General features: G+C 40.6%; 1 protein-coding gene across 1 annotated transcript in view; it reads left to right on the forward strand.

The window, feature by feature from the left end:
- The first annotated feature begins 562 nt into the window (after positions 1-562).
- The window catches only part of SERGEF (secretion regulating guanine nucleotide exchange factor), a 158921-nt gene continuing 132586 nt past the window's right edge, over positions 563-26897 (forward strand). Inside the window, exons 1-8 of the mRNA XM_010286715.1 lie at positions 563-573; positions 1560-1699; positions 2435-2590; positions 2926-3020; positions 5295-5355; positions 6115-6228; positions 6542-6604; positions 11394-11552. Coding sequence (XP_010285017.1) covers positions 563-573; positions 1560-1699; positions 2435-2590; positions 2926-3020; positions 5295-5355; positions 6115-6228; positions 6542-6604; positions 11394-11552 — 799 coding nt within the window. The remainder of the gene's footprint in view (positions 574-1559; positions 1700-2434; positions 2591-2925; positions 3021-5294; positions 5356-6114; positions 6229-6541; positions 6605-11393; positions 11553-26897) is intronic.

The following is a 26897-nucleotide window of genomic DNA, read 5'->3' on the forward strand; positions in this document are numbered from 1 at the left end:
TTGTGGTGAGTGCCCCTCGTCGAGCTTCATCGGCCCTTTGCCGCTTCACGAGGAATCCGAGAAGCTGAAGGTTTATGGTCCCGCAGCTTCCCTCCGCGCCGAGGGGCGTCCCGCCGGCGCTGAGCGGTGCCTTGGCCGGTGGGGCTGGGGCGTTGTTCACCTCAGCCGCCACCACCGAAGTGTGGGGGACCGGTGGAAGCGCCTTTCGCCCCAAGTGTGCGGCCTGGGCTGAAATCCTGAGTTCTCCAAAAGAAATAAAACTCTTTTTTTTTTTTTCCCCCCCGGTAGTTCATTAGAACCGTGATTTTACCTGATGAGCAAAGGGGGTCTAAGATCCATTAAACTGGTATCTGTTTTCCTTACTAGCTTGTTTTGCTCTGCGGTAGTCATGTTTGTAATAACCCATCAGTCTCGGAAGGGTAAATGAAGACAGGCGTGTTAGCGTTAGGATAGGCGCCTTTGTGTGGCTTGCAGTTCCTCAGGTGCCTGTTTTCTTTCAGCACCTTATCTCATCTTGCCTGTTTTTGAAAACTTGAAAATTCATTGCAAGTTACAGGCTAAAATGAGAGCTTGTGACAAGCCTTCTAAAAATAATTACATCTGTTAAGTAGTAACACGCTCTGCAACTGTCTGTCACTAGTAGTAACTGTGAGACAACAACTTGATCCGCCTGTTGAGCTCGAAGCCTGACATCTCATCCACCCGTTAACTATGGGCTGAGGCGAGCAGCCTGATGCTTTTGTCTGAAGTCTTGTTTCTGTAGGTACAAAACGTTTATAGAGAGCAGATAGACAGGGGGAGCACAGGTGAGGTAGGGCAAGTGCAACCAGCGGGTGATCCCCAGGGGCGAAATGCGGGTGTTGAGTGTTGCTGTTACTGCAATCTGTGAGCTGGGAAAATTACTGAATCCACTTTGCTCTTCAGACTTGGACGCTTAATAGAGCTTAAACTGGCTAAGAAATTCCCTGACATGTTACCACATCAGTGGTTGCTTTCTACGTTTGGTTTAGTGGCTATAATTTTGTACTTTATACATTTATAATTGGTATATTTTCATTTTGAATACTTTAAGTTAAAAAACTTAGTCAATGAGGGATAAGTGTTTCTGGTTTACTTGTTTAGGTTCCAGAATAAGTTAGCATGTCTTTCTGACCTTGTTTTGGAGGTGGACTGCCAGAAAGCATTGGCATGAATAAAATCTTAGTGATGAGTGGGGAACATTAGTGTTAAAATTAAACAGGTGGTAAACAACCTAATAATGAGGCTTTCCTCCTTAGTAACTGTTAGTCTGCAGTTAAAGTCTTATCAGGATATATTCCAGTATGTTACTTAAAATACTGGGGTTGCAAGGGCAGCCTTAATGACAGCAAATTTAGGACGGTCCTGTGTCACAGCAGTAAGAGTGAAGGTTGCCATTTTGGGGGATCTTCGGGAGCAAATACTGGCAGATTAACCTGTGACCTGTCACCCGATAAACTTGTTTGCTCTTAGGAGCAGATGTGTATCTCTTTTTGTTAAGTTTTTAAAAAATGTGTTACTTTTTTTTGTGTGTATTTGAAGGGTGCAAACAGCTATGGACAACTTGGTCTTGGTCATAAAGAGGATATGCTTGTACCTCAGTCACTGAAAGATGTTTCCTGCAAATGTCAAGACATTAAAAACATTACTGGAGGAGGGGGACATTCTGCAGTTATCACTGGTAAAAACATTGCACTCACAAGGAGTATATGACATCTAAACACTTTTTTTGGTTTGTTTGGTTTCCCTGATGACTTGGTGCTGCCACCTATCTGTGTCTTCTGTTTCTGAGCAAGTACCAGTTCTTAATTACAAAACAGGTTTCTCCCATGCCAATTAACTCAATATATTGGGGAAATTCCCGTTTTGCTTACCTTGTCTGGTTACTTTATGGCTATGTGAGCACTGTTTCTTAACCTGTTTCACATAACAGCTTTTCATACAAAACAGCCAATTTTTCTGTATACAGGATGGGGGGTGAGTGGGAGGGAGGAGTCAAATGGGAGGTTATTCAATCTTGAGAAGTTTTAAGGTAAGGAGCAGAAGATAACATCTAGTCTTTGAAAGGTTCTGCTATATGCCCTAGCTAAGTATGGGAAAGAAGGAATACAGACAGATGTGAATGGGATGAAAAACTTTATCATGGATCTTAGTGGGAGGTGTCTGTCTTACCATATGGGCTGTGTCCCTCAACAAACCCAACTCTCCATAGCTGTGCCTGTTCAGAGGTGTTTCTGCTGCATCAGAAATAACTGTTTCTCTCTTTTTTGTGTTTTTTTTTTTTTTTTTTTTTTTTACCTAAAGTGACACAAAATTACCATTGTTATTTGTCACAGGATGTCATGGCATATACGCGTGTCTTTTTAGTCTGTGAAGTGGAACATGATTTTTGTTTTGTTTTGTTTTTTTCTTTCAGGTGGAGGAGAACTCTTTGTATGTGGCCATAACAAAGATGGGCAGTTGGGATTGAATCACACAGAGGATGTACTGCATTTTACTTTGTGCACTGCCCTGTCTGGCTTTTGTGTAAAACAAGTTGCCTGTGGCTGGGATTTTACAATCATATTAGTAGGTAAATCTGTCTCTCTAAAAGCTGGAGAAATATGTTGATGTAGGGAACATGCTGAAAGTTCCATATTGCTATTGCTTGTGTGATGCACAGGCACTCACAGGTATTAAGCTACTTGCCTTGCAAACTAAATTACTCCATGTTCCTTGTATCCCACTGAACTTCAGACCTTTACTGAACATGATGTGTAAGATCAGAAGCCTATGGTGTCAGGGACTTTGGCATGTGACATGTTAGGTTCTTTTTTGAGCTAATTGGCTGTGATATTTTGCTTGTTAGAATGTTGCAGTGCTTTGCTCATGGATTTACTGATTGGGCTCTAAAACTTCATTTTGCAGGATCTGGCCTAGTTCTGTCCTGTGGGTCTAACTCTTTTGGACAATTAGGAGTTCCTCAAATATCAGGTCCGTGCTTGATTCCACAGAAGATTGAGGTAAAGATTTAAAAGGAACTGTGCTTCAGAGCTCTGTATTTTATATTGCTTCCAGCAATTTACAAAGGTTGTCTGACCTCGGTAGGCTGTAAACCAGAATCTTCAACTATTTTTTTTTTTTAATAGCATCTATCTGTTCCAGTAAACTTAATGAAGTAAAGGGCCAAAGATGGTCCTTGATCCAGAAATGAGAAGCTAAGGCTGCTTTTCTTGTTGTACAAAGAAGTTGCCCACTTCTAACAAAGTGTCTCTTTCACTAGGGTTTATAACATTTCATAACGTATTTTGATAACATCTGTAGAATGAGTCTTATGCTCAGATGATGTAAAGTGATACTACAGGTAGTGAAACTGTGCAAATTTACTCTAGCTGAAGTTTTGCCTCAAGTTAGTAAGATTAGACTAGATATGTTTTGCTACATGAAGGATATGTGCCTTCATTGTACGTGGCTGGAGGTTTTTGCTTAACAGCTCAAAGCAAAACAAAATGACCCAACAATAATCCATCCCTAAAAAAACCAAACTGCATGTTGGAGTTCAACAAAGTTAGCTATGCCAATTCTTTTGATCTATTGCTCTTGTGCTTCTTGTGCACCAGTTCTGTTTTTTAAGTATGTGTTGGTTTTTTAATTGTATTTATAACTGTTAGAGTTTCTTCCCTCCCAAATGAGGACTGTAGTATTACTTCTTGGCTGTAAAAACAGTTAGATAAAAATAAGCTTTGTCACTCCAAAATAATAGAAGTGTGAGAAAGCATGTAACTGCAGGAACTAGACCTGAGAGAATAAACTTTAATTTTATCACTTCAGAGATTAAAATGGTTTTTACTTTTGCATGTAAAGCAACTGACAAGTACATTGACTCGCTTCTTAACTAACCTCCAGTATTTACCAACCAATATCAGCTCCAAGGAAGTAGGATGGGAAGTTAGGTAGCAATTTCTCTATTGTCGGGTATCTTCAACTGTAAAGGCTGGACTCTGACAGCATAGCTCATGTTATTCCTGTAAGTCATGTGGAAATCTATGGTGATATTTGTAGGTGAGGCACTGCTGAGTGTGAGGAGGGAGCTCAGAATGTAGCCCCAAATTAATTGTTTTAAAACGTTTTTCGTAGTAGTACTTAAACTCAGTACTCAGTAGTACTGAGACTTCAGAAAAGCTTTCCTGTTGTTGGGTATAAGCCTAACAGTCTAAATAAATTTCTCACACGAATTCTAATTAATCCCTAGTTTATACTGTAGTTTCTTATTTGGAGAACACTATGAAACTCTTTTCCATCCACATGATCTCTCATGTCTAATGAAAGCAATAAATTCAGAGCAGAAAGGTTTCTCAGACAAGAAGTTTATCCTTGTGGCTCATGCCAGAACTCCTTTCCTTTTTTTAATGTAGGAGAGGAAGGACAGCTGATCCCCTAGGTAACCCATAGTGAATAGGGGTTAACTCACCTGATGTTTCTTATATTCTTATATGTTCCCTGACGTTTCTTGGGAGCATCATTCCAGTATGGTGCTTTGAAAATGGTAGTATTGACAGTGCTAATCTGAATCTGTGTCCTCCCTCACCATGTGGACCATTCATTTATTTGGAATATTTTCTCTTTTGGTTTGTGTCCTGTTAAATGCTTGGGCTTGATGCCATCTGTTTAAAATAGTGTTACATCTGTGAGAAGAATAATACATTTTCAGAGTAATCAGAAGTGGAGAAGTGCCAGAATTGAAGTACCTTGTGCAAGCTTAAGTCATTCATTTTATGCACATGTGACATGGTATAGTTGTCTTTTGCATGATCATGTTGGGCAACCTTCAGTAGTGTAGGTGGTACTATCAACTGTATTGTTTGTGCTCAGAGGACTTGGTAAGACTGAACAGCTTGATGAACCTTATTACTGCTTGTCACTGGTATTTGCAGTGGAGGTTTTGGTGTAATTCTTGAGAAACACTGGGTTAACATTACAAAATAAACATACCTGTGTTGCCAAGAAGGTTCCTTTTTTCAAGTGAGGATATTGACTGTGGCTTTTTATTTATGACACAAAGCTGTACATGCAGTTGCTTTGCTTGATTTTTTTTTTTTTTAACATGTTTCAACTAATTTTTGTTGGCCAAAATTTACTTCCTTTGTGATACAAAATGTTGATATGCATTGTGACATGCAGACTGGAATTGTGAGAACTATCTTCATACCATTCCACTTCTGTGTGTGTCATATTTGGCTTTTGGAGGCACTAAATGTTAAAAGCAACTAAAATATATTTTTCTTTTACTTGAGTAGTCTCTCAAAGAGAAGGTGGTGGATGTTGCTGCAGGACTGAGACATGCCCTTGCTGCTACAGGTAAATATGTCATCATTCTTGCATCATTTCAGTAACAAATGAAATGGAGTTTTAATGGCTTGGAGGGGGAAGATGATGATATTTATTTTAGCTTCTATTTGTTTTTTTTACAACTGAGGAACAACAAACTACACATGTGCTTTTATTTTTGGTTTAATTTTACATGAACTTTAGTATGGATTCCAGGTAGTGGAGTCTAGCTGAAGATGCAAAGGAGGTGCTTGGAAGAAGAGTGGGATCTCTGGTGCCTGTATGAATACTGGGAATTAAGCTTTCCTGAGCTCTGTGCTCAGTCGACATCTTGATTCAGGGTTAGTTCAAGCCTCTGAATGGTCCTGAGAAGACAAGTGACTTTACTCCCTCAGTGTGCTGGACTGCACAAACAAATTAGCATGAAGAGAAGGAAAGGACAGAGAAAAGTGCAATGAACTTATAGTAATAAATAAATAGTGTCTGTTCCTGAGGTGCTACAGCTATGGGACTTCTGTTACTGAGTCCTCAATAACATCCTGATATAGGCCTTGGGAGCTGAGTTTTCTTACCTGTGTAAATGAGACTGCAACTGTTTGTTGCTTGATGACTTCACCAGGGTTATGCATATGTTTATGAAGTATGTTGTTTTGCATAAAGGTCTTTTAAAGTATAATTTGAATCAGTGAAAATGAAGTGAATGTACCTTTAAAACTAATTAATGACTTAAGTGATTATTTTGGTGGTTGATGTGTTTTAATCTCTTCTATTTGTGTTTACTCTGGAAAGAGAGCGGTTTGGTGTTTCATTGGGGAACTGGCATGGCGTCTCGGGCAAAGCGTGCAAACCAAGGAAAAACCCTCCCCCTGTTCTTGACAGCAAAGGAGCCCTGTGAAGTAACAGGTAATCCAGGAATCCAATTCCTTTGTAAATGTTGACAGAGCAGAAATATAATTTGGAGTGACATGTAGCATCCTTCTACTATAAAGCCACTTGGCTCTAAACATGTAGTGGAGTATCTGAAGGATAGAATGGGTGTACAAGGTCATAATCTATGGGGAAAATGATAGTGAGTCTTGCATGTCTATGACCCAAAATAAGAGGCTTTTGTTATAAAATTAATAATCATCCTGTTGCACTTGATACAGCTCTGTTTTATGTCTATGCATGAAATGGTATCTGCTATACAAATTTTATGACACTAACTTTTCTTTAGGCCTGGAAGATGTAAAAGTGAAGAAGGTTGCTGCAAGCTCCTATCATTCAGTGTCGCTCACAGGTAGGCCTTAGGTATAGAAGAGAAAGTTCTTTTCTTGGCCTGTAAAGGTTTTTGTGCTTTGGAAATGTTTGTCAATTTTGGTTATACTGGTAAAATTTGATCTGGCCTTGCTAGTACCAGTTAATTGCTTTGTAGAAGTTTTGGATTCTGAGAACTCTGTTGTGTGTTTTTTTTTTTTTTAAGGGCTGGATTCATGTGTTGACTTCTCTGATTTCTGTGTATTTTTTTTTTTCTTGGGGTCAGGTGTGACTTAGCCGTTATGAGTAAGTAAGGGTCTGGGGCTCTTTACCTAATGGTTAGAAACTCTGACAGAATTTGTGGAAGCACATGGTTGGGTAAGTCTGGAGCTGCAGCATGATGCTGTGTTGAGATCTGCATGGGCAACTGCTGGAACCAGTGTAACCCTTTGTCCATGGAGAAAGGGTATGCGAAGTGTTTGTCCCAAGAAAGACTGCTGTGGCTATCCTGCTTCTGCTATGTGAGCTCATGCCTCTGCATGGGGCTCTGCTGTGCAGGGACGTGAGATGGTCTGGAGCTATCTTAGGTGTGGCTCTAATATAACAGTGTGCAGAACTGTGTGAGGTAATGTAGGAGCACAAAGCTTATTTAAAGTAGTAGGAAGTTGCTTTAATCACTTAGGCACTTCCATATCATCTGGCATTTGTTCTTTGATCTTTAGGCAGTGGTCCCATGCTGAGCTATTAAGTATTCAGTGATAAAAGTCTAATAAAGTTTTTTTTTGGGTGGTTTTTTTTTTTTTTTGGTAGGCTGGGAGAGGGAGAAACAGAATAGTTTTTCATGCTGTTATCTTACAGTTTTGAAGTGTGGAAAATATATTGAACCTTATGAAGACAAGTCTTTGCCAAACTTTATAGGAACAAGTTCTTAGCAAATCTGCAGCCATCTGGTACCTCTGTCATCATTAAATTGAGCACTGGAGCATTTGCTTATGCAAATCTACAGACATTTAGTTGTATGGGGAGGTGTTACAAGATGTAAATTATATTGAATTCTGAGATGCAAAGTATATGTGTGATTAGTGAAGAATAACTATAAGGACAAACAGAATCTACTTTAGCTAATTAGCACTCTGTATTTGGAGAGTAAACAGATTATTCTTTCATGATTTTGTTTTTTATTTGAGAGCAGTCTATTTGGCAGTAGGGGGACCAAGATTAACAGAGTAAGTACCAAAGATTTTAATAATGTGATGTTATTGCTGCCCTTCATCCTGCAAGATACTTGTTATCTGTAAAACACAAAGTATTTTAAGTAATACTTGATATAGTAAAGATACTACTGCGGGGTGTAGTATTTAAATGGCAATTTTTTTTTTTTTTAGGAATCTCTCGCATTGTGATGCAATTTTATTTGGTTCTGTTTCATAAGCCACCTGCTGGTAGAATACTAAACACAGGCAACTCAGGAGGACTACAAAGATGTCATGAGGTTATGTAGGGAGAAAATCAGAAGGGCCAAAGCCCAATTAGAACTTAATCTGGCTATTGCTGTAAAAGACAATTAAAAATGTTTCTATAAATACATTAGCAACAAAAGGAGGGCTAAGGAGAATCTCCATCCCTTATTAGATGTGAGGGAGAAACACAGTGACAAAGGCTGAGGTATTTAATGCCTTCTTTGCCTCAGTCTTTAATAGAAAGACCAATTGTTCTCTGAGTACCCAGCCCCCTGAGCTGGAAGACAGGGAGCAGAATGAAGACCCCATAATCCAAGGGAAAATGGTTAGCAGCCTGCTACACCACTTAGACACACACAAGTCTATGGTGCCAGATGGGATCCACCCAAGGGAGCTGGCAGAAGTGCTCACTAAGACACTTTCCATAATTTGTCAGCAGTCCTGACTAACTGGGTAGGTCCCTATTGACTGCAAGTTAGCAAATGTGATGACTATCTACAAGAAGGGCCAGAAGGAGGAGCTGGGTAACTGCAGGCCTGTCAGTCTGACCTCGGTGCCGGGGAAGGTTATGGAGCAGATCATCTTGACTGCCATCATGTGGCACGTATGGGACAAGCAGGGGATCAGGCCCAGTCAGCATAGGTTTATGAAAGGCAGGTCATGCTTGACCAACCTGATCTCCTTCTATGACAAGGTGACCCACTTAGTGGACAAGGGAGAGGCTGTGAATGTTGTCTACCTAGACTTTAGTAAAGCCTTTGACACTGTTTCCCACAGCATTCTCCTGGAGAAAGTGGCTGCTCACGGCTTGGACGGGTATGCTCTTTGCTGCGTAAAAATCTGGCTGTATGGCCAGGCCCAAAGAGTTTTGGTGAATTGAGTGAAATCTAGTTGGCAGACGATCACAAGTGGTTTTTCCCAGGGGTCAGTTTTGGGGCCAGTTCTGCTTAATATCTTTATCAATGACCTGGATGAGGGGATAGAGTGCGCCCTCAGTAAGTTTGCAAACAAAACCAAGTTGGGCGGGAGTGTTGATCTGCTGGGGAATAGGAAGGCTCTGCAGAGGCATGTGGACAGGCTGGATCAATGGGTTGAGGCCAGCTACATGAGGTTCAAGAAGGCTAAGTGCCAGGTTCTGCACTTGGGTCACAACAACCCCATGCAATACCACAGGCTTGGGGAAGAGTGGTTGTAAAGCTGCCCAGTAGAAAATGACCTGGGGGTGTTCGTTGATAGCGGGCTGAGTATGAGCCAGCAGTGTGCCCAGGTGGCCAAGAAGGTGAATGGCATCCTGGCTTGTATCAGAAATAGTGTGGCTAGCAGGACTAGCAAAGTGATTGTGCCCCTGTACTCAGTGCCGGTGAGGCCAAACCTGGAATACTGTGTTCAGTTTTGTGCCTCTCACTACAAGAAAGACATTGAGGTACTGGAGTGTGTCCAAAGAAGGGCAGCGAAGCTGGTGAAGGGTCTAGAGCACAAGTCTTGTGAGGAACAGCTGAGGGAACTGGGGTGGTTTAGTCTGGGGAAGAGGAGGCTGAGGGGTGACCTTATCACTCTCTACAACTACCTGAAAGGTTGTGGTGAGGTGGGTGTCAGTCTCTTCTCCCACGTAACAAGTGATAGAACGAGAGGAAACTGCCTCAAGTTGCACCAGGGGCGCTTTAGATTGGATATGGGAAAAATCTCTTCTGCAAAAGAGTTATCAGGCACTAGAACCAGCTGCCCAGGGAAGTGGTTGAGTCATCATCCCTGGAGGTTTTAGTAGATGTGGTGCTTAGGGACATAGTTTAGGGTGGACTTGACAGTGTTAGGTTAATGGTTGGACTTGATAATCTTAAAGGTCTTTTCCAACCTTAATGATTCCATGATTCTGTAACGCGTAACTTTGACAAGTACTGGCTTCCCCCCTGCCCTTCTCTCGTTTTTCACCGTCAGTCCTATAGCGGCATTTTCCTGGCGTATTCTTTCTGTTACTCTTACCAAACTGAGGTCAATAAATATGTTGTAGCCTAAGTCCTACTTTACGTTTCTTTTTTCCCCCTCTGAAAGATTTACTTCTGTTGTGCTGCTTGTAAAAAGTTCAGTGCTGACCTGAGACTTCCAGAAGCCTTGAGTATTGCAGATGTATGATCTCAACAATTCCATGTTGCAGATGATATGGCTTTCAGTCTTTCTGGGCCCATGTTCATGTATTTCACGTGTGCAAGCTTTATTTCTTATGATTGCAACTTGTACAGGGTGGCAAAGGACTTCAGGAGGCCTGATGCAGCTCATGTTCTGTTAAGTGTTTCTTGTGAATTTTATTTTTTTAACATGGAAGCCTAGAACCTGGGTGGAATGATCTGGTGGTGAAAAGATTGAACTAATGGCATGTAATATCTGCAGAAGGACTCATCTGAACAGTCATCTTGTTACTGTCAATTGGTCGTTACGCTTTAAGCAACTCCAGCATGCACCAGTGAAACATATGAAGCAATGTGGATGTTTCTGTAAATATAATTATCCTTGTGGGCGGAATCCTGGAGTGTGCACTTGCACAAGTGGGAGTGGGAGAAGACAAGTAATTACTTACAGAAGTCTCTCACTAGTTGTCTAGCATTGTTTTGAGGCATGATAATATTTTAATTTTGCCTTGTGATGGGTGGTACCTGTTTTAGTTGTGTGTTCAATTCCTTTAGGAAGTGACTGTTCAAGGTGAAGCCAAGAGCATTAGATTGTCCCTGCTTTGGGAGATTTACTTAATTTGCTCAAGCTGAAGAAGGCAGGAGAGTTATGAGCAGAGCTAGGAGTCTGTAATGCAGAGCAGGAGCAGCCAGCCAGGCTTTGAAGAGTCCCAGGTACTGGAGGGGTGTTAAATTATTTCCTGCAATTCAGAAAGTTGTTTACTGGACTGAATCAAAACTTTGGGGTGGAGGTGAAAGCTAGCCTGCAAGAAGAGAGTAGAATGATGGGGACTGCTCAGTGAGTGTCCCCAAGCTGCCTTTTTTTTTTTTTTTCTCAGAAGTTGACTGCTGTGGTTAGTTTTCTAATAAAAATTAGCCTTTGCTATAAACATCCTTCAGTCATCTTTGAGAGGCTCACAGTAGAAAGGAGGTCTAGGCAGTTTAATCTGAAAGCTCTGGTTGTTTCAGGGTGTCAGTGTAGCACTCAGAAAACAGGCTGTGTTGTTAAGGCCCTTGCAAATATTTCTGTATATCCTAGTTAGTGTTGCATGCATAGGGTAAAGAATGGTAGGAAAAAACATACAGTGAAAACATGAATTGAATGAAACATTGCTCTTTCCTCAGCATCACTAAGTTGAGACAGAGCCTGTTTCTGGTGATGTTCCATGTATATCACTTTCAAGAAATTTTACTTCTCTGTCAATTGTAGATGAAGGACACTTGTACGTCTGGGGTAGCAACAAACACGGGCAGCTAGTGAGCAAAGAGATCTTTCTTGCTGAACCCAAGAAGATTGAGACTCAGTTTTTCTCACATGAAAAGATTGCAGCAGTTTGGAGTGGCTGGACCCACTTGGTGGCACAAACAGGTAGGATATCTGAAAAGCAGTAGCATATGGTACCAAAGCAGTAAATTGTCTGTATTGCTGGTCTTTCGCTCTGCAGAGTTTTTGCAGTTTCACCTAAGCAGTCGTTGTCTCTTGAAAATGGTGAATATAGATATCCTTTGGCTTCTGTCCCTGAAGTATTACTGTATTTATAGATCGGAGGGCCTAGCATCTTCATAAATGCAGTAGCACCTGCATGTACACACTTGAGGGATGCAGCCTCTCTGCATCATCAGGTTGCTGGTATACCAGAATATATATGAGCTTCTAAAGATCATTCTGCTGGGTGAATTATGACATCTTCTTTGGAGAGAAAAGAATTTGCTGGAAAACTTGCTTCAGAAAATAGAGATGTAGGAAAATATGGCTGCAGCTTCCAAGATATGCAACTATATTTGGCAGGAAGTTGTGGGTAAAACTCTCATTCAGGGCACAGGAATTAGGGAGGGGAGGAAGATAGTCCTGAGCAAGTGTCTGTCCGAAAGGTTTGGAGGCATAGATAAGTACCATTCCCAGGTTACCTGAGCGTTAGCTGAGGAACTTTAGAACAGATATAGCCAAGAGCCCTCTGCTTCTGCCATCCCATTTGAGAAGATGTGGTCCCATTGCAGTAAGTGAAATAAATTGCATGGTTTTGCACAACTGTACTAACATTTCTGTACTTCAAAAGTGAACTTAGCTCTTTGTTCTGCTCTTTGAAGTGTTTTAAGGACAAATAAAATTATGTGTTCAGAAGAAAGTTGATAAACTGAAATAAGCTGGATTGTTTGTGTGTATGTTTGTGGTGAAACCCAGAAAATATTTAGAAAAGATAGGTAAAAAGAGGTATCATTAGACTTGAAGAGCATCCTCTGCAGATGAAATGAAAGAAGATTTAACGTTGAAGCTGTACCTTCCTGGGAATCTTTCCAGTGACATGCAGAGGGCTGTAGTGTTAAATTCTTTCCTGGGAAGAGATAAGAGGAATGTTGTGTAGTAAAGACATTTATGGGTAAAAGGATGATTGATGTGATGAAGGTCGTGATGCAGTTGTATTGTTGCTCTCTTGTGAAATGCAAAGGCAGGAGAGAAAGGTAGATGAGATGGAAAGGTAAGACAAACATCTGAAACTATTTTGTGGTTTTCACATGTGAACAGTCTGTGCTATTTGCTTCTCCTGTTGCACACTGTGTGGTGTGACAGTTAAGATTAACGAGAGGATGAAAGTCTTCCATAGAACAAACAGAACAGCCAGAGTTATATGAGCAGGGATAGCATATGCTTTTGCCTTGTATAAACTGCCAGGTTGAGGAAATGAAGAGCAGATGAAAGCATTTTTCCTGGCTGAAACCAGGACAGAGAGTCATGTTGGAGATTAAAGAGCCTATTGGTCGGTCAGGATACAACCTGTTAGGAAAACTGCAGAAGGGGCCACAGATCTGGTGTTATTTACTGGTTCTGTAATTACGGATATTCAAGGAGTTCAAGGAGTCCTCAGCCTTCAGCATGGGTAGTTTTATTTAAATGGAGTTCTTACATGCCCAAAGGTCAGCACATGCTTAAGTGTTCTATTAAACTGGTGCTGTAAGTCCTGAAATGGTCATGCAATAATGTCCCTTGGTCTGTGAGAAAAGTGTCTGTTTTAATTACTGTATACTGTGAACTCTTGCTGCTAGAATTTGGAGGGATGTGATACATGACTAGAAAAACAAATTGGTTAACTGTTCTGTTTCATAGCATTAATTGTTTGACATCAAAGTACAGGAGAGAAATGTCATGTAAAAAACCTGCATTACTCTAGCCACTCTCTTAGCTATTTCAAAGAAATGTTTGAACTATGATTTTTTATATTGAAAATTTCAGAGCTGTAATCAATGCTATGTGCTGCTTGGAAACATTTCAGGTGGAGTAAAGGAATTGATCTCAGAATTTTTAATTCTTGAATAAAGTGCTTAATGTCATACTCACTGGAACAGAAATGGTAGAAAGAAGACATTAGTCAGGATAACCTAATTTTTGAAAAGAGGGTCTTGTCAACATGGTTTGCCTTGCTTCCCTATTTCTTAATAATGCATACTCACTAAGTAAAACTTCCCCAAAGTTTTAGTAACTTTAATGTTTCACTTATCCATGGCTATTACAGAAAAGAAGTAAATATTTCAGTAGGTGATATTAAGAAGAAAAAAAAAAAGTGTGAAGTGACTAGCAGGGATATTCTTTTTTCATGACTGTTTGAAAGAAATTTAAATAAAAATAGGCTGACTTTTTACATCTGCATTAGAAAACTGGCCAAGCGATGCAGTGGCATAAGTTATCACTGAAACTGAATTTTATATATTTTAAATCTCTTCAAAAGTCAATGGACCTGAACAGAATAAGATTTTTGAATGGCCTTTGGCAACCTCTAGATACCAATCAGAGTCTCATGGGATTTTCAAGGCTTGCTTAACTATTAGACGTAGTGTGAACTAAGCACTTAACTGTTTCTGAGAAGTCACTCGCTGCCTGTGATTAAACTTATAGCTAAGTAATTGAAAAATGTAGCCCACTTGAAAACTTTTCCCTGCATGCAGTTCTTCCTCCATTATTTTTACCTCCTGCTAGCAAAGGAGGTAAAAAACTTTTTCAGTTTCCTGGTGCTGGTATCACATAAACCAGTGGTCTCCAAACTATTGATTGTGCCACCCTATCGGTAACACTTTTTTGTGCATGCACCCCAATATATGTATATTTCCTGTTTATAAATTATGGACAGGTACTACTGTAATATATTATGCAAACTATGAAACATGCACAACAGAAATGTTAAAAAGGATGAGATAAACACTACTTAAAATACAGTTTAATTGACTGAATTAAAACCATTGATAATTTATTAATACAGTAAAAATTAATTTCTTTATTATTTTCTTCCTTCCCTCCAGTGGATTGGCTTGCACACCTCTCCCTGGGCTGCATGCACTCCACTTTGGAGACCACTGATAAAAACAATTCCTGCCTGCTTAACTCTGCAGAGTTCCACAGTTAGTGGAAAGGAAGGAAAACAGAGTGATTTTTGGACCTGTGAAAATGGAAGCCAGCATGGCTTCACCAAGGGCAAGTCCTGCCTGACCAACCTAGCGGCCTTCTGTGATGGGGTGACCACATTAGTGGACAAGGGAAGAGCTACCGATGTCATCTATCTGGACTTCTGTAAGGCCTTTGACACGGTCCCCCACAACATCCTTCTCTCTAAATTGGAGAGATATGGATTTGATGGGTGGACTGTTTGATGGATGAGGAACTGGTTGGATGGCTGCATCCAGAGGGTAGTAGTCAACGTCCAGCTGGAGATCAGTGACGAGTGGTGTCCCTCAGGGGTCTGTACTGGGACCAGTACTTTTTAATGTCTTCATCAGCGACATAGACAGTGGGATTGAGTGCACCCTCAGCAAGTTTGCAGACAACACCAAGCTGAGTGGTGCGGTTGACACGCCTGAGAGATGAGATGCCATCCAGAGGGACCTGGACAAGCTTGAGGAATGGGCCCATGCGAATCTCATGAGGTTCAGCAAGGCCAAGTGCAGGGTCCTGCACCTGAGTCAGGGCAACTCCCAGTATCAATACAGGCTGGTGGATAAAGGGATCAAGAGCAGCCCTGTCAAGAAGGACTTGGGGGCACTGGTGGATGAAAAGCTGGACATGAGCTGGCAATCTGCGCTTGCAGCCCAGAAGACCAACCATATGCTGGGCTGCATCAAAAGAAGCGTGGCCAGCAGGTCAAGGGAGGTGATTCTCTCCTCCTCCTCCACTCTGGTGAGACCCCACCTGGAGTACTGCATCCAGACCTGGAGCCCTCAGCACAGGAAAAACATGGACCTGCTGGAGCAGGTCCAGAGGAGGGCCACAAAAATGATCAGAGGGATGCAACCCCTCTCCTGTGAAGACAGGCTGAGAGAGTTGGGGTTGTTCAGCCTGGAGAAGAGAAGGCTCCAGGGAGACCTTATAGCAGCCTTCCAGTACCTAAAAGAGGTTTATAAAGAAAGATGGGGATAGACTTTTTAGCAGGGCCTATTGCAATAGGACAAGGGGATGGTTTTAAACTAAAAGAGGGCAGATTCAGACTAGATAGAAGGAAGAAATTTTTCACAATGAGGGTGGTGAAACACTGGCACAGGTTGCCCAGAGAGGTGGTAGATGCCCCATCCCTGGAAACGCACAAGGTCAGGTTGGATGGGGCTCTGAGCAACCCGATCTAGTTGAAGATGACCATGCTTATTGCAGGGGGGTTGGACTAGATGACCTTTAAAGGTCCCTTCCAGCCCAAACTATTCTATGATATTTTAGTATGATGCCTCTCTTTGCTCATTGTGGAAGGTAGGAGCATTGTTGTGGTTTAACCCCAGCTGGCAACAAAGCCCACACACAGCTGCTTGCACACCACCCCCCCAGTGGGATGAGGGAGAGAATCAGAAGAGTAAAGGTGAGAAAACTCATGGGTTTGAGATAAAGACAGTTTAATAGATAGAGCAAAAGCCACGCGTGCAAGCAAAGCAAACCAAGGAATCCATTCACCACTCCCCATGGGCAGGCAGGTGTTCAGCCATCTCCAGGAAAGCAGGGCTCCATCACGTGTATTGGTTACTTGGGAAGACAGACACCATCACTCCAAATGTTCCTCCCTTCCTCCTTCTTCCCCCAGCTTTTTATGCTGAGCATGACATCATATGGTATGGAATATTCCTTTGGCCAGCCTGGGTCAGCTGTCCCAGCTGTGTCCCCTCCCAGCTCCCTGTGTACCCCCAGCCTGCTTGCTGGCAGGCCAGCATGAAAAGCTGGACAGTCCTTGACTGCTTAGTGACAACTGAAAGCATCAGCACGTTATTAACATTATTTTCATCCCAAATCCAAAACATAGCCCCATACTAGCTTCTATGAAGAAAATTAACTCTATCCCAGCTGAAACCAGGACAAACATACTTTGGAAAGACATTGCAGTGTATAGGGATTTTGCTGCATGAAAGAATGGATAAGTTTTTTCTAATTGATAGTCTCACCATGATGCAAAATTTAATAACTTAACATTTATGTTACTGTATCTGAAGTCTAGTGTTGTGTTTTCCACAGAAGGTAGTGGAATTTTAAGAGGCTATTACAAATACTTAGAGTTCTGTTTTGATTTTTTTTTTTCCTTCCCCCCCCAGAACATGAATCCTGGTCAGGGTAGTAATAAAAAAGCATTCAGAATTGCAGCTGTCTTGACAGTAAATTAAAGCTTCTCATTGGAAAGACATAGGAAGAAACTGGGTGGATAAAAGCTGGACATTCTGTTCATTCATAAATTCACAAATTCTGCCATTTCAAAATGACATTTTGATCTTTATCTGCCGGTTAAGCAGTGCTTGACTGCAGAACTAATGGAACACTGGAAAGTAAATGACAGTGATGTTGCTTAAAACAACCATCTGGAGGAATAGTGGGCAGTTTCATGGATGCAGTGGTTTGACACTTTTAAAGTGAGTCCAAGCAAGTTACCAGCTTTGTTATCAGACAAGAAGGAACACAGCATAAATATTTCTTTTCTTCTGTATTAAGCTTTCCCTCTTATGTAAACTAGCCTGTTTTAAAAGACTTGCTTTGCTTTTCCTTCATGCTATTGGCAAATCTTGCACTGTAACCTAAAGCGAAACACACAACTTTTGTTTTTCAGTTCTTCCCCACTCTGTCCTTAAAAGTGATTTTAATTGCTCCTGAAATCACTTTAATACCTTTTTTTCATGTTACATTCTACCTGCATCTCTTTTCATATGTTATATTCTGCCACATTCAGCAACTTGTGTTGAAAGTCCTGTTTCCTGTCATTTTTCTTTAGAGTTTGGTCAACTCTCCTTTTATTTGCTGCTGTTTCTATTCTAAAGCAGTTCAGGTTCAAGACGTTAATTCCAGAGAAATTAATTGCTTGACTTAAGAATGTAAAGGAATGTTTTCATAGGGTGTTGTGTCTTTCATCCTCACCCTTAACTGATACTCATCAGCTCAAATTCTTTACTCTTTTTAATCATAGAGGTGTCTTTTGCACTATTTCTGTTGTACATAATCTTACTGCAAAATAACTCAAAAAATCCTTCAAGACAGAAAACTGCTTCTTTTTCTGCTTTGATTACTGATTCCTACAGAAGAGAGACAAACAAGTAGGCTTTTTGGCACCACTAGTACTTCAAAATAAGTTATATTATTCTGCTTCTAGTGAGGTCCTAGTTGATGATGGCTGGTCCAAAAATATTAAGGTTGAGAGACCCTGGTTACTTTTTGATCAGGTCTCTGATAAGATATTGTGCTGGTTTTGGTTGGGATAGAGTTAATTTTCTTCATAATAGCTAGTATGGGGCTATGTTTTGGATTTGTGCTGGAAACAGTGTTGATAATACAGGGACCTTTTGGTTGTTGTTGAACAGTGCTTACACAGAGTGAAGGCCTTTTCTGCTCCTCACCCCACCAGTGAGTAGGCCACAGGTACACAAGAAGTTGAGAGGGGACGCAGCCAGGACAGCTTACCTCAGCTGAGCAAAGGGCTATTCCATACCATGATGTCATGCCCAGCATATAAAGATGGGGGAAGAAGAAGGAAGGTGCATGACAATCGGAGTGATGGTGTTTGTCTTCCCAAGTAACTGTTGTGTGTGCTGAACCCCTGACTTCCTGGAGGTGGCTGAATACCTGTGTGCCAATGGGAAGTGGTGAATAAATTTCTTGTTTTGCTTTGCTTGCATGCGTGGCTTTTGTTTTATTTATTAAACTGTCTTTATCTCAACCCATGAGTTTTCTGACTTTCACCCTTCCAACTCTCTCCCCCATCCCACTGTGGGGGAGTGAGTGAGTGGCTGTGTGGGGCTTAGTTGCTGTCTGGGGTTAAACCACAACAGATCTGAACTTGGTAGTGTGTCTTTGGTTTAGTTATTTTCTGCATGAATGCTTGTGTATCCAGTGACTTTCAGGCATGCTTTTCAATTATGAGAGGGCAGTACTGTTATTGTTCTATGTGAAGGACAGACCAGATGCATTCTTCTGGCCTCAGACTCCAAGTGCAAGTATTATTCTCTTCAGGCAGCCATCTGTAAAGTGGCTTGCTTCCTTTCCAGCACTCTACTTAATGGCACAAGGAACACCACTGCAGTATAGGTGATACTATTTTTGAATAATACTGGGCAGCTGTCTTGAATCGTTTTGCCTAACAATGTCAACTTTAATTTGTGGTCCTTCTCAAGTTGATACAAACCCTTTGAGGGTAACTGCTGAAAGAGAGATTATTGCTTAGATAATTTACGAGAGCGCTAAGTTGTGGCCTATAATGCTGAAGATGCAAATTAGGCTACTTTGGAAAAGGGTAGAACTGATCTGACTTGAAGGCAAACCTAAATATAACAAGCGAAGTCTTTAAAAGACTTAGAGGTGAATCATCAACTTCAATTCAAAACAAGTTTGGTTTTGTTTTATGCCAAATAAATAAGCTTGCTTAATCTGGCCTGTTTTATTATCTGAGTATTCTCCTGAATACATTCACTAATCTTTTTCATGTACTGTCACATGAAATAATGCCTTGTTTGAGCTCAGATAAAGAATTCCAAGTTCTTTCACCCAGAAGGAGTTACCTTAAAAATGCAGTTAAAATGGTATTTCTGCTGCCTATGCAAAACTGGCTACAGCTATGAAGTCTTGGAAGAAAAATATGCCTTGGCATAGTCTGAATAATATTCTGAATCCTCATTCCAAATGTGCATCTGAATTTGTGTGTCTTTGGACATCCCTTGACGTCATGTTGTTTAGGCCAAATAAAACCCACTCTGGTCTGACATGTTAGTGACCTACGTGGTAAAATAGAACCCATCTCCTGTTTTTCTAAAGCAAATGAAAACGTGTCCATCCAAACACTGAGAGCAGACCGAGGGAGTATTTCTAATTAGCTGACCTGAACTAAGGGAGGCTTACTGCTGCAGTTGCACTTGTACGTGCTTCCTCTGGCGCCAGTCGCTAGGTGAAAGTACCAGGCTTTGCCGGGAAGCGGTGCGGTAGACGTGGTGTAACGGCAGCGAGGTGAAGTGGAAGGACGTTGCTCCCTGGCCCCCGAGCAGTGCAGTTTCAGCCCACTAGAGGTCCTTTCCAGTTCTCTTTTGAATCAAGACTCGGCAGCCTTCCTCGTACTGGAAAGCATGCTTTCTTTGCCTTGAATTTTTCAGCAGCTCCCTAGGTCAGCAAATACTGATTTATTTATTTATTAAATGCTTGTCTGTGATACCAATAAGGCATCTGTTTTATGGGGACTCTCCTTTCCTCTTTTTAGCCACTATAGGTGATAGTCAAACAGTTTGAAACTGGAGCCCCTGACATTCTTTTTAATGTGAGGTGGGTGTATTTCATTTGGTAGGATGCTGAGTTTTGGGAAAACAGGTAAAATACTAGGAATTAGCTAAGTAAAAACCTGCGAATTGATAGGAACCTCTGATCCCTTTTGAAGCAGAACCTGCAAAAGGAGTGTTTAAGAAAGAAAAGCGTTTGTCCATCTGCCTTGGGCTAAGGAAACTAACTAAAATCTGGTAAATGCACTTGCTTTTCTGTGGTCTTGATTCTGTGGTTTTATAGTGCATGGATGTTCTTGACTCCTACTGACAATGCTGTAGCTTGACGTTATAAAGCAATGGGAGCTTATGCTTCAGAGCCTTCCTGTTACATTCCTTGCTGTTGTGATAAATACTGTCATTCTTGTGCACTATGAGAGAAAACAACAAAGAATGTCAGTTGAAGATGCATAGATTTTAAAGCAGAAATAGCTGCCACAGGGGAGATCATGAGAGTTATTCCAACGTATGCTGTTGAATTCCACCTGTAAGCCCTAGTGTTAAGCCCAGTAATTTTTCCTTGACAGAAGTGTAACCTCTAGAAGATATTCACCTGATGGTATTTTCTTTTTTTTTTTAAAGATGCTAGGTTGCAGGTCCAGTGACTGAATTAGAGTGCCACTGGAACTGCTGTAGTTGCCTGGTTTGCACTTGCACTGGGATGGCTGGGCCAGTGTTCTTTTGACATGGGTCCAAGTAAATCTGGCAGCTCTGCTAGGATACTTTGAGAGGGTGGAAGATTTGCCTCTGCTGTTGATAGTTTGTTCCAATGCTGAGACTCCAGCTTAAGACAAAAAAGAAAAATGGCAAAGTGGACAAGTGAGGCAAGGTGAAGGCTGACTTGAAATAATGAATGAAATCTAACAGGAAAATGTTGCCAGCATTAAGCCCTTGTGGCACTTTATATATTTGTTCTAAGGCTTTTTAGGAGCACTTACAGGACCTGAGTGGGAAGGTCTACTAAGTACCAAAATCACTCAAGTTAGAATGAGCAGAATATAACTTTGTCCCCTGAAAACTGTGAAGCTTGAGGGAGAGTAAGTAGATCATGAAATAAGGTTTTCGTGCATGTATTGTGTATGTTTTCAGTTGTCATCACTTTCTGAATTTACACTAGTGATATGGTTGGTTTACAACATATACATCTCTCAATCTGACTAATAGTGGGCCATTTGGTTACATTAAAAAAAAGACTTTAGATGCATGTGGTTTTAGCTGGCAAATTCTAAAACTTCAGAGCCAATCTTAAATGTTTTGCATTTGATTACAAATTATAAAGGATAGAGCATGGAAAGGGGAGAGAAAGAAATGCACAAGCTTGGGGATCGAAATTCAGAAATTAAAGCTTTGCAGAAATTAATATAGGATCTATGGGAAATTTAGTGTGCGATAACAGGATTGAAGATTCTAAATGCATATGGAAATTGCCTTATTTTATGTGTTGTCTTCAAACCTGGTTCCTTGTTCTATCACACACCCATCTCATTGCTGTTTTAACTTTCATGATAATTATTTTAAAGCAAAGTTTGTACAAGCCACTGAAGTATGGATTCATGGGAAGGCTTTAGTATGTGACTCAGGAAGTCTGTTCCTGGCTGGCAGCTTGCTGAGGAACCAGGAATGCACTAGCTCTTCCAGGATTTGGGGTGAAATTTGTGGCAAGTTTGCACTCCATGAATATTCTGAAAATTGAAAGGTATCTGGGAGAGCAAATATGTAAAGTAAAAATGAGCATTTACTTGACGTTTTATGGATACATCTAAGATTTTACAGGTGTGGAATCAGTGTTTAAGTCAGCTCGAGATGTTTAACATAGCTTAATCTTATGTGTGTTGAGTTCACATTCTGAATTGGATTTATTTTATGTTTTTTCCATGGAGACACATAGGTAAGTAAGAATTTAAGCTCTGCAAAATATGTGTGTATAAACTATAAAGTATTCTGGAAATTTGTTTTTATTTTCTGTGAATACATCAATGTAGACAGTTGATTTTTGTTAAGTAATTCATATGAAAGGAATCTTTTCTTCTAGCAGAAACTTCCTTTCCAGTCGTGATTCATCCCATTAATGCAAAAACTTTGATGAATTGGTGCACAAACATTTTTATTTGTTCTCAAGCACTACCATTTGGGTAGCCCTGTGATACCTTTTTCTTGCTGTTTGAGATGGGAACGTCCCTACTGGAAGGAGCTGCTCTTTTGATTAATCCTGCCCTTTTGAGATATTTGAAGGCAGATGTCCAGATTCCTCACAGTCCTCAACTGTTTCCTTCAGTAATCCAGAATTCTGCTCTAACGAGTTTGGTTTCTGTTGTTGCAATTTGTTCACCAAGTCTGCTTTGCCTGCAGGAGCAATTGTTCTCAATCTTATTTACTCTTTGCTGATGGGAACAAACCTTGACTCCACCCCCCACCCCCACCCCGTTGAGGAAATTCCATGGCATCAGTCTTTTATAGGTGCTTGGGAAAAATGTCCAAGAATGAAGAGCATTAGTGATGTAAGGAAGCTCTTTTTTCATATTCCTAGCATCACTTTTCCTACTTCTTGTTCAAGCATGGCCCAGTCTGTCTCTCTGTAGCCCCAACTTTGAGAGTTTTGTGAAGCCCGGTGTATACAGATTCAGACAGTCATCAGCAAGGAACCTTCAGTGAAAGGGAAGACTCTTACAAAGATTAACTTTGGAAACCTCCTCGCCTTCAGCAAGGTACAGTAAGATCCTTTGTCTCCTCTGCCATCTTGTGCTATTGGGCTGTCTAGATTAAATATCTTCATTTTAATTGAGGGACCTGGTAGAATATGCTGTGCTTTGCTTTGCCTTGACAGTTGAGACTGAGGTTGAGCAAGTATCCAGGCCTGAAGAAAATGTTAGTACTATCTATGTACTATGGAGGTTGAAGTTTGGTGTGTTTTCAAGTCGATTTCCGTGCTCCACTTGGTTTGGACCTTATTTTATTGATGGGATCAGGGAGATGGTCAGGCTGGTGCACTAAATCAAGAATTAACTGAAGTAGAATATACTGGAGAGGAAAAACAAGGAAGCCCAGAAAACCTGAAGTAGTGACCTGAAATGCCCTATTCCTCAGCAATTTATGAAGTTTGTCATGTTGTTATCCATTCCCAGGGTTTTGATGGGAATTCTTTCCTGAAGCAGCAAGGAACTGAAACTTGCAGACAGTTTATTTATGGAAGATTTCTGCAAATGAGAAGTACGCAGCCAAATCCTGCAACACGTTGTCTTTGGGGAGGATGGGGGGTGGGATCTTGCCAGGGCTACTATAGAAGATTATTCTTTTAACTGCCAAATTGCCACTGCACCTCAGGGAAGATTTTCTTTCAGAAGATAGATCTCAGTAAGTGGCGGATCTTGTGTGTGTGCTCTCTTGAGGCACAGCAGGTATTGTCTCTAGCAGCTATGGCTCACCAGCACAACAGGAGCCTTCTATTACATCCTACTCTGTGTGTCGTCTCCTCTTGTTTAGTTCAGTCTTATCACACAAACATGTTTCTTTATATATTTTGTTCTTCCTTTAACAAGAACTGAATGAACAAAACCTGTGGGCTGGTTCTGGCTTATACAGTCTCTTGTTTTTTCCTGCTTTACAGTATCAGCTTTTGTTACCAAGTTAATGAAATTTTAGCTCACTGAACATTAAAACATCCTGGATTTTATTTTCATGGATTTGAGTTCCAGATAGCTGTAAATAGCTAGAAGGGATTGGCGTTTTCTTTGGCTTCATGGGCTGGCACCATTCCTTGGCTTTATTTTTAAACTCAGAAAGTTAGAGAGTGTGTGTGCTTGTGTATTGCTTTGTGATTCTACACTCCTGTATCTGCTGCTCCCTTCTGGGAGTTACTTGTACATGTCTTTGGTAAAAGTCTCGGAGAAATTCTTTCTATTGTTTGGTTGCTGAGGAGGAGGATAGGTTCAATGTGAACTGAAGGTACATTCTGAAAGGTTAGTATCAAGTTGTTCATATGCGAAGATTTTTACAGAAGCTTGCTGAGAACATCTTTGAGTAATTGTGTTCGTTCTTTGGTCACCGTCCCTCTTTTGCCTTTCCTTGTTCTTAGTAACTTTCAGTTGCTCAGTAAATAGTTGTGCATGCCATGCCATATTTTATCTTTTTTTTATGTGAAGAGAGAGGTATCAGGAAGATGCTGAACTGTCACTAATTTTGATTGAAGCTTTCTGTTGTAAAATAGAAATACAGGTGATTGGCATTAAGGGCAAAGAAACTTATTTCAATATTTATTTGAAATTCCCCTTGTAAGCTATACTGTGTCTATTTTGGCAAATGGAGATTCAGATCATCTATGAAGAGTAGGTTTTAAATGGATTTTTGTTAGCTTTAGCTCATGATAAATGCTGAGTATTTTTAGCAAGAATTTTAAAACAGGAGGAAAACAGCTATGACAAATTTTACACATCTTTTCTGCTCATCTTATGCGTGTGGCAGCCTATAGGATGCCTCGCCCACAGTAGAAGGGGAAGATACAGTGCATAAGGCTATTCTCTCCAGGTTTTCCTGGCTGTGGCTTGCTTTCATGCTTGCTTAGTTCTGTCCAGATATATTTTAGTAAGTACTCCATGAGTGGAAGAGTTTGGAGGATGACTTGGTCATCGTTCAACATTACACTCTGGGGCTTTTCTAACATAGACCACATATGTGGGAAGAAGCACTATATTATTTTGAATTTCTCTCCTGTTTTTTTGTGCCATATCCTCTCCTTTGCTGTTGGAAGTAGTAATTGTTGTGAACCTAAGTAATGTGACTGTCTGTCCTAACTTGAAGGGACTTTGATCTTTAAAAAGCTTTCAGAAAAGTGAACCTTTAAAATGTGGATGTGGTATAGATTTTGTTCAGGTCATTAGTGTGTGAGGTAAGGGATTCATTACTCTCCCTTTCTATTATTTTTTTCCTTTTGGTTTGTTTTCTTTGGTTTCTGTGGTTGAATTGCTGCAGTTTATGGCTAGCCATATATTTAGCAAATGTAATAAACAAGGTCAGATACATTAGCAAGTATGTGGAAGATTATAGGGAAGAAAGTTCTAATGGGACCTCACTGACAACACATGGATGGTACTAAGCAGTGAAGGATACCAAGAAGAACAGACTGAGAACTGTAGATTAAGTTGAATTTATGAATGCATGCAACATCTAAAAGGGGAACCCCTGATCGCTAGCCTTTTGAAGACAGTCTTAGCTGATCACAAAAAGGTAATTGTGTGACGGTGGATTTGGTTGTCTGTATTCCCTACCATTCCTTTTGGAAAACAAAAAATCTCTTCCTGGTTATGATGCATGGGCCATAGCAGGGTTCTGTTTCTGCTGAAAGGCTTTCACCTCTCAGCAGTGGTAGCTTCCTTTTGTGTTATGAAATAATACCTTTTTATTGTGCTTCTATACAGGAAACCTGTAAATGTGGTGTTTGTTCTGTTTTCAATATCCTATACCACTAGAGCAAATTTGCAAGAAGAGTTGTAGTTTTGGGGGGCTGACAAGGGCAGCTTGTTGGCTATGAGCTATTTCTTGGCGTTTTAACCTTCTCTTATTCTTTTTCCCTTAAAGGAAATTAAACTGTTGCAATTGCAATGATTATAATTCTTTCAGAAACACCTTCCCTTTCACAATGATTGTGTATCCAGGGTACAAAACTGATACAAATTTCCTTTGAAGAAGAAGAATTTGACCATAAGTGTCCTTGTCTTTCTGGTTCTTCTGTGTACTTGTAGCTGGAAGAGTTGGCACTATCTGAGCCACTTGCTCTTTTGTTAAACTATTTCTGGTTTTTGTTTTAAACCATTTCTCCTGAATCATACTGAAATCACTTCATTCGCATTGTACTAATGTCTCTGTCAATTCACCTATTTGAAGCTGAAAAGCAAAGGTAAAGGCAAGAGAAAATTCACTGCCCTGTTAACTTCTGTCATAAGCTGCCTCCAAGTTCCATATTCGTAGGAACTACTAGAGAAAGATCCAAATGTGGAATAAGTAATTCGCAACCACACAGCAGTGGCCTTGCAGTTCTGATACACTGGGCCAGAGACTATATAACTTGAGTCACCTCCTTTCTGCCTCACAGCTTTTAATTCAACTTCTAGACTCCCGTATGGTGTGGGTCCCAGCAGCCATATCCACAGTGATGCTTCTTTATCAGACTTTGTTATTCAGTAAAAAGCATGGACTGGAAGACTGGGTTAGGGGGTTCCTCCCTAGACCCCTTTCCAGCTGGGAGATCTGAGGGGAAAAAAAATGACGATTTTATTTTGAGTGTTGAGTATTATCACATCACATGACATAGTTGCAGATAGTAGAATGATGATGGGATTGAAATTTTAGCAACTCAAAGCCCTTAGTAGTGTGAAGAATTGATGTGAAACAGACAAATGGTGAGAATTTGCACTTCATAAATTTTGCAGTCATGCAAATTGCATGTAACATGGTCTCAGACAAACAGTTTGAATACTCAGTAAGGTAGAAGTGCTTTATGCTCATTTTGCATAGAATAACAAGGTAGAAGCAGAAACCAATCATTACATAACAGTTGCACTAAACTGTATGGCAATTGATTGCCAAACACAATGTGTATTTACTCTGACTCCTTAGTTTTGTTGGTCCTTGGACATGCGTACAAGAGAAATGGCTATTGCATTTTCAAATGACTTCATTTAAAGCTAAGTGTTACTAAGCTCAACTTTTGAAAGAAGCTGCCTATGTGTACACGATCTGTGCATGTACTTGCATTGATCTAGAGATCTCATTTAACTTTAGGAGCATTTTAAGATCGTTAAATACTTGTTTTCGTAACCTTTAAATGACATGATATTTCCTGTTTAGTAATTAATTATTCAGGCTTAATGCTCACTAATGAATCTTAGTATCTGAACATAGATAATGTGCTTTGTAAAAGCTTAGTGGCAGTTGAGTACTTCTGAAAAACAGTACCTTTCGGGACTTCTTTTTTTCTTAAGAA

This window comes from Phaethon lepturus, unplaced genomic scaffold (assembly GCF_000687285.1).
Source record: "Phaethon lepturus isolate BGI_N335 unplaced genomic scaffold, ASM68728v1 scaffold4225, whole genome shotgun sequence".
Lineage (NCBI taxonomy): Eukaryota > Metazoa > Chordata > Aves > Phaethontiformes > Phaethontidae > Phaethon > Phaethon lepturus.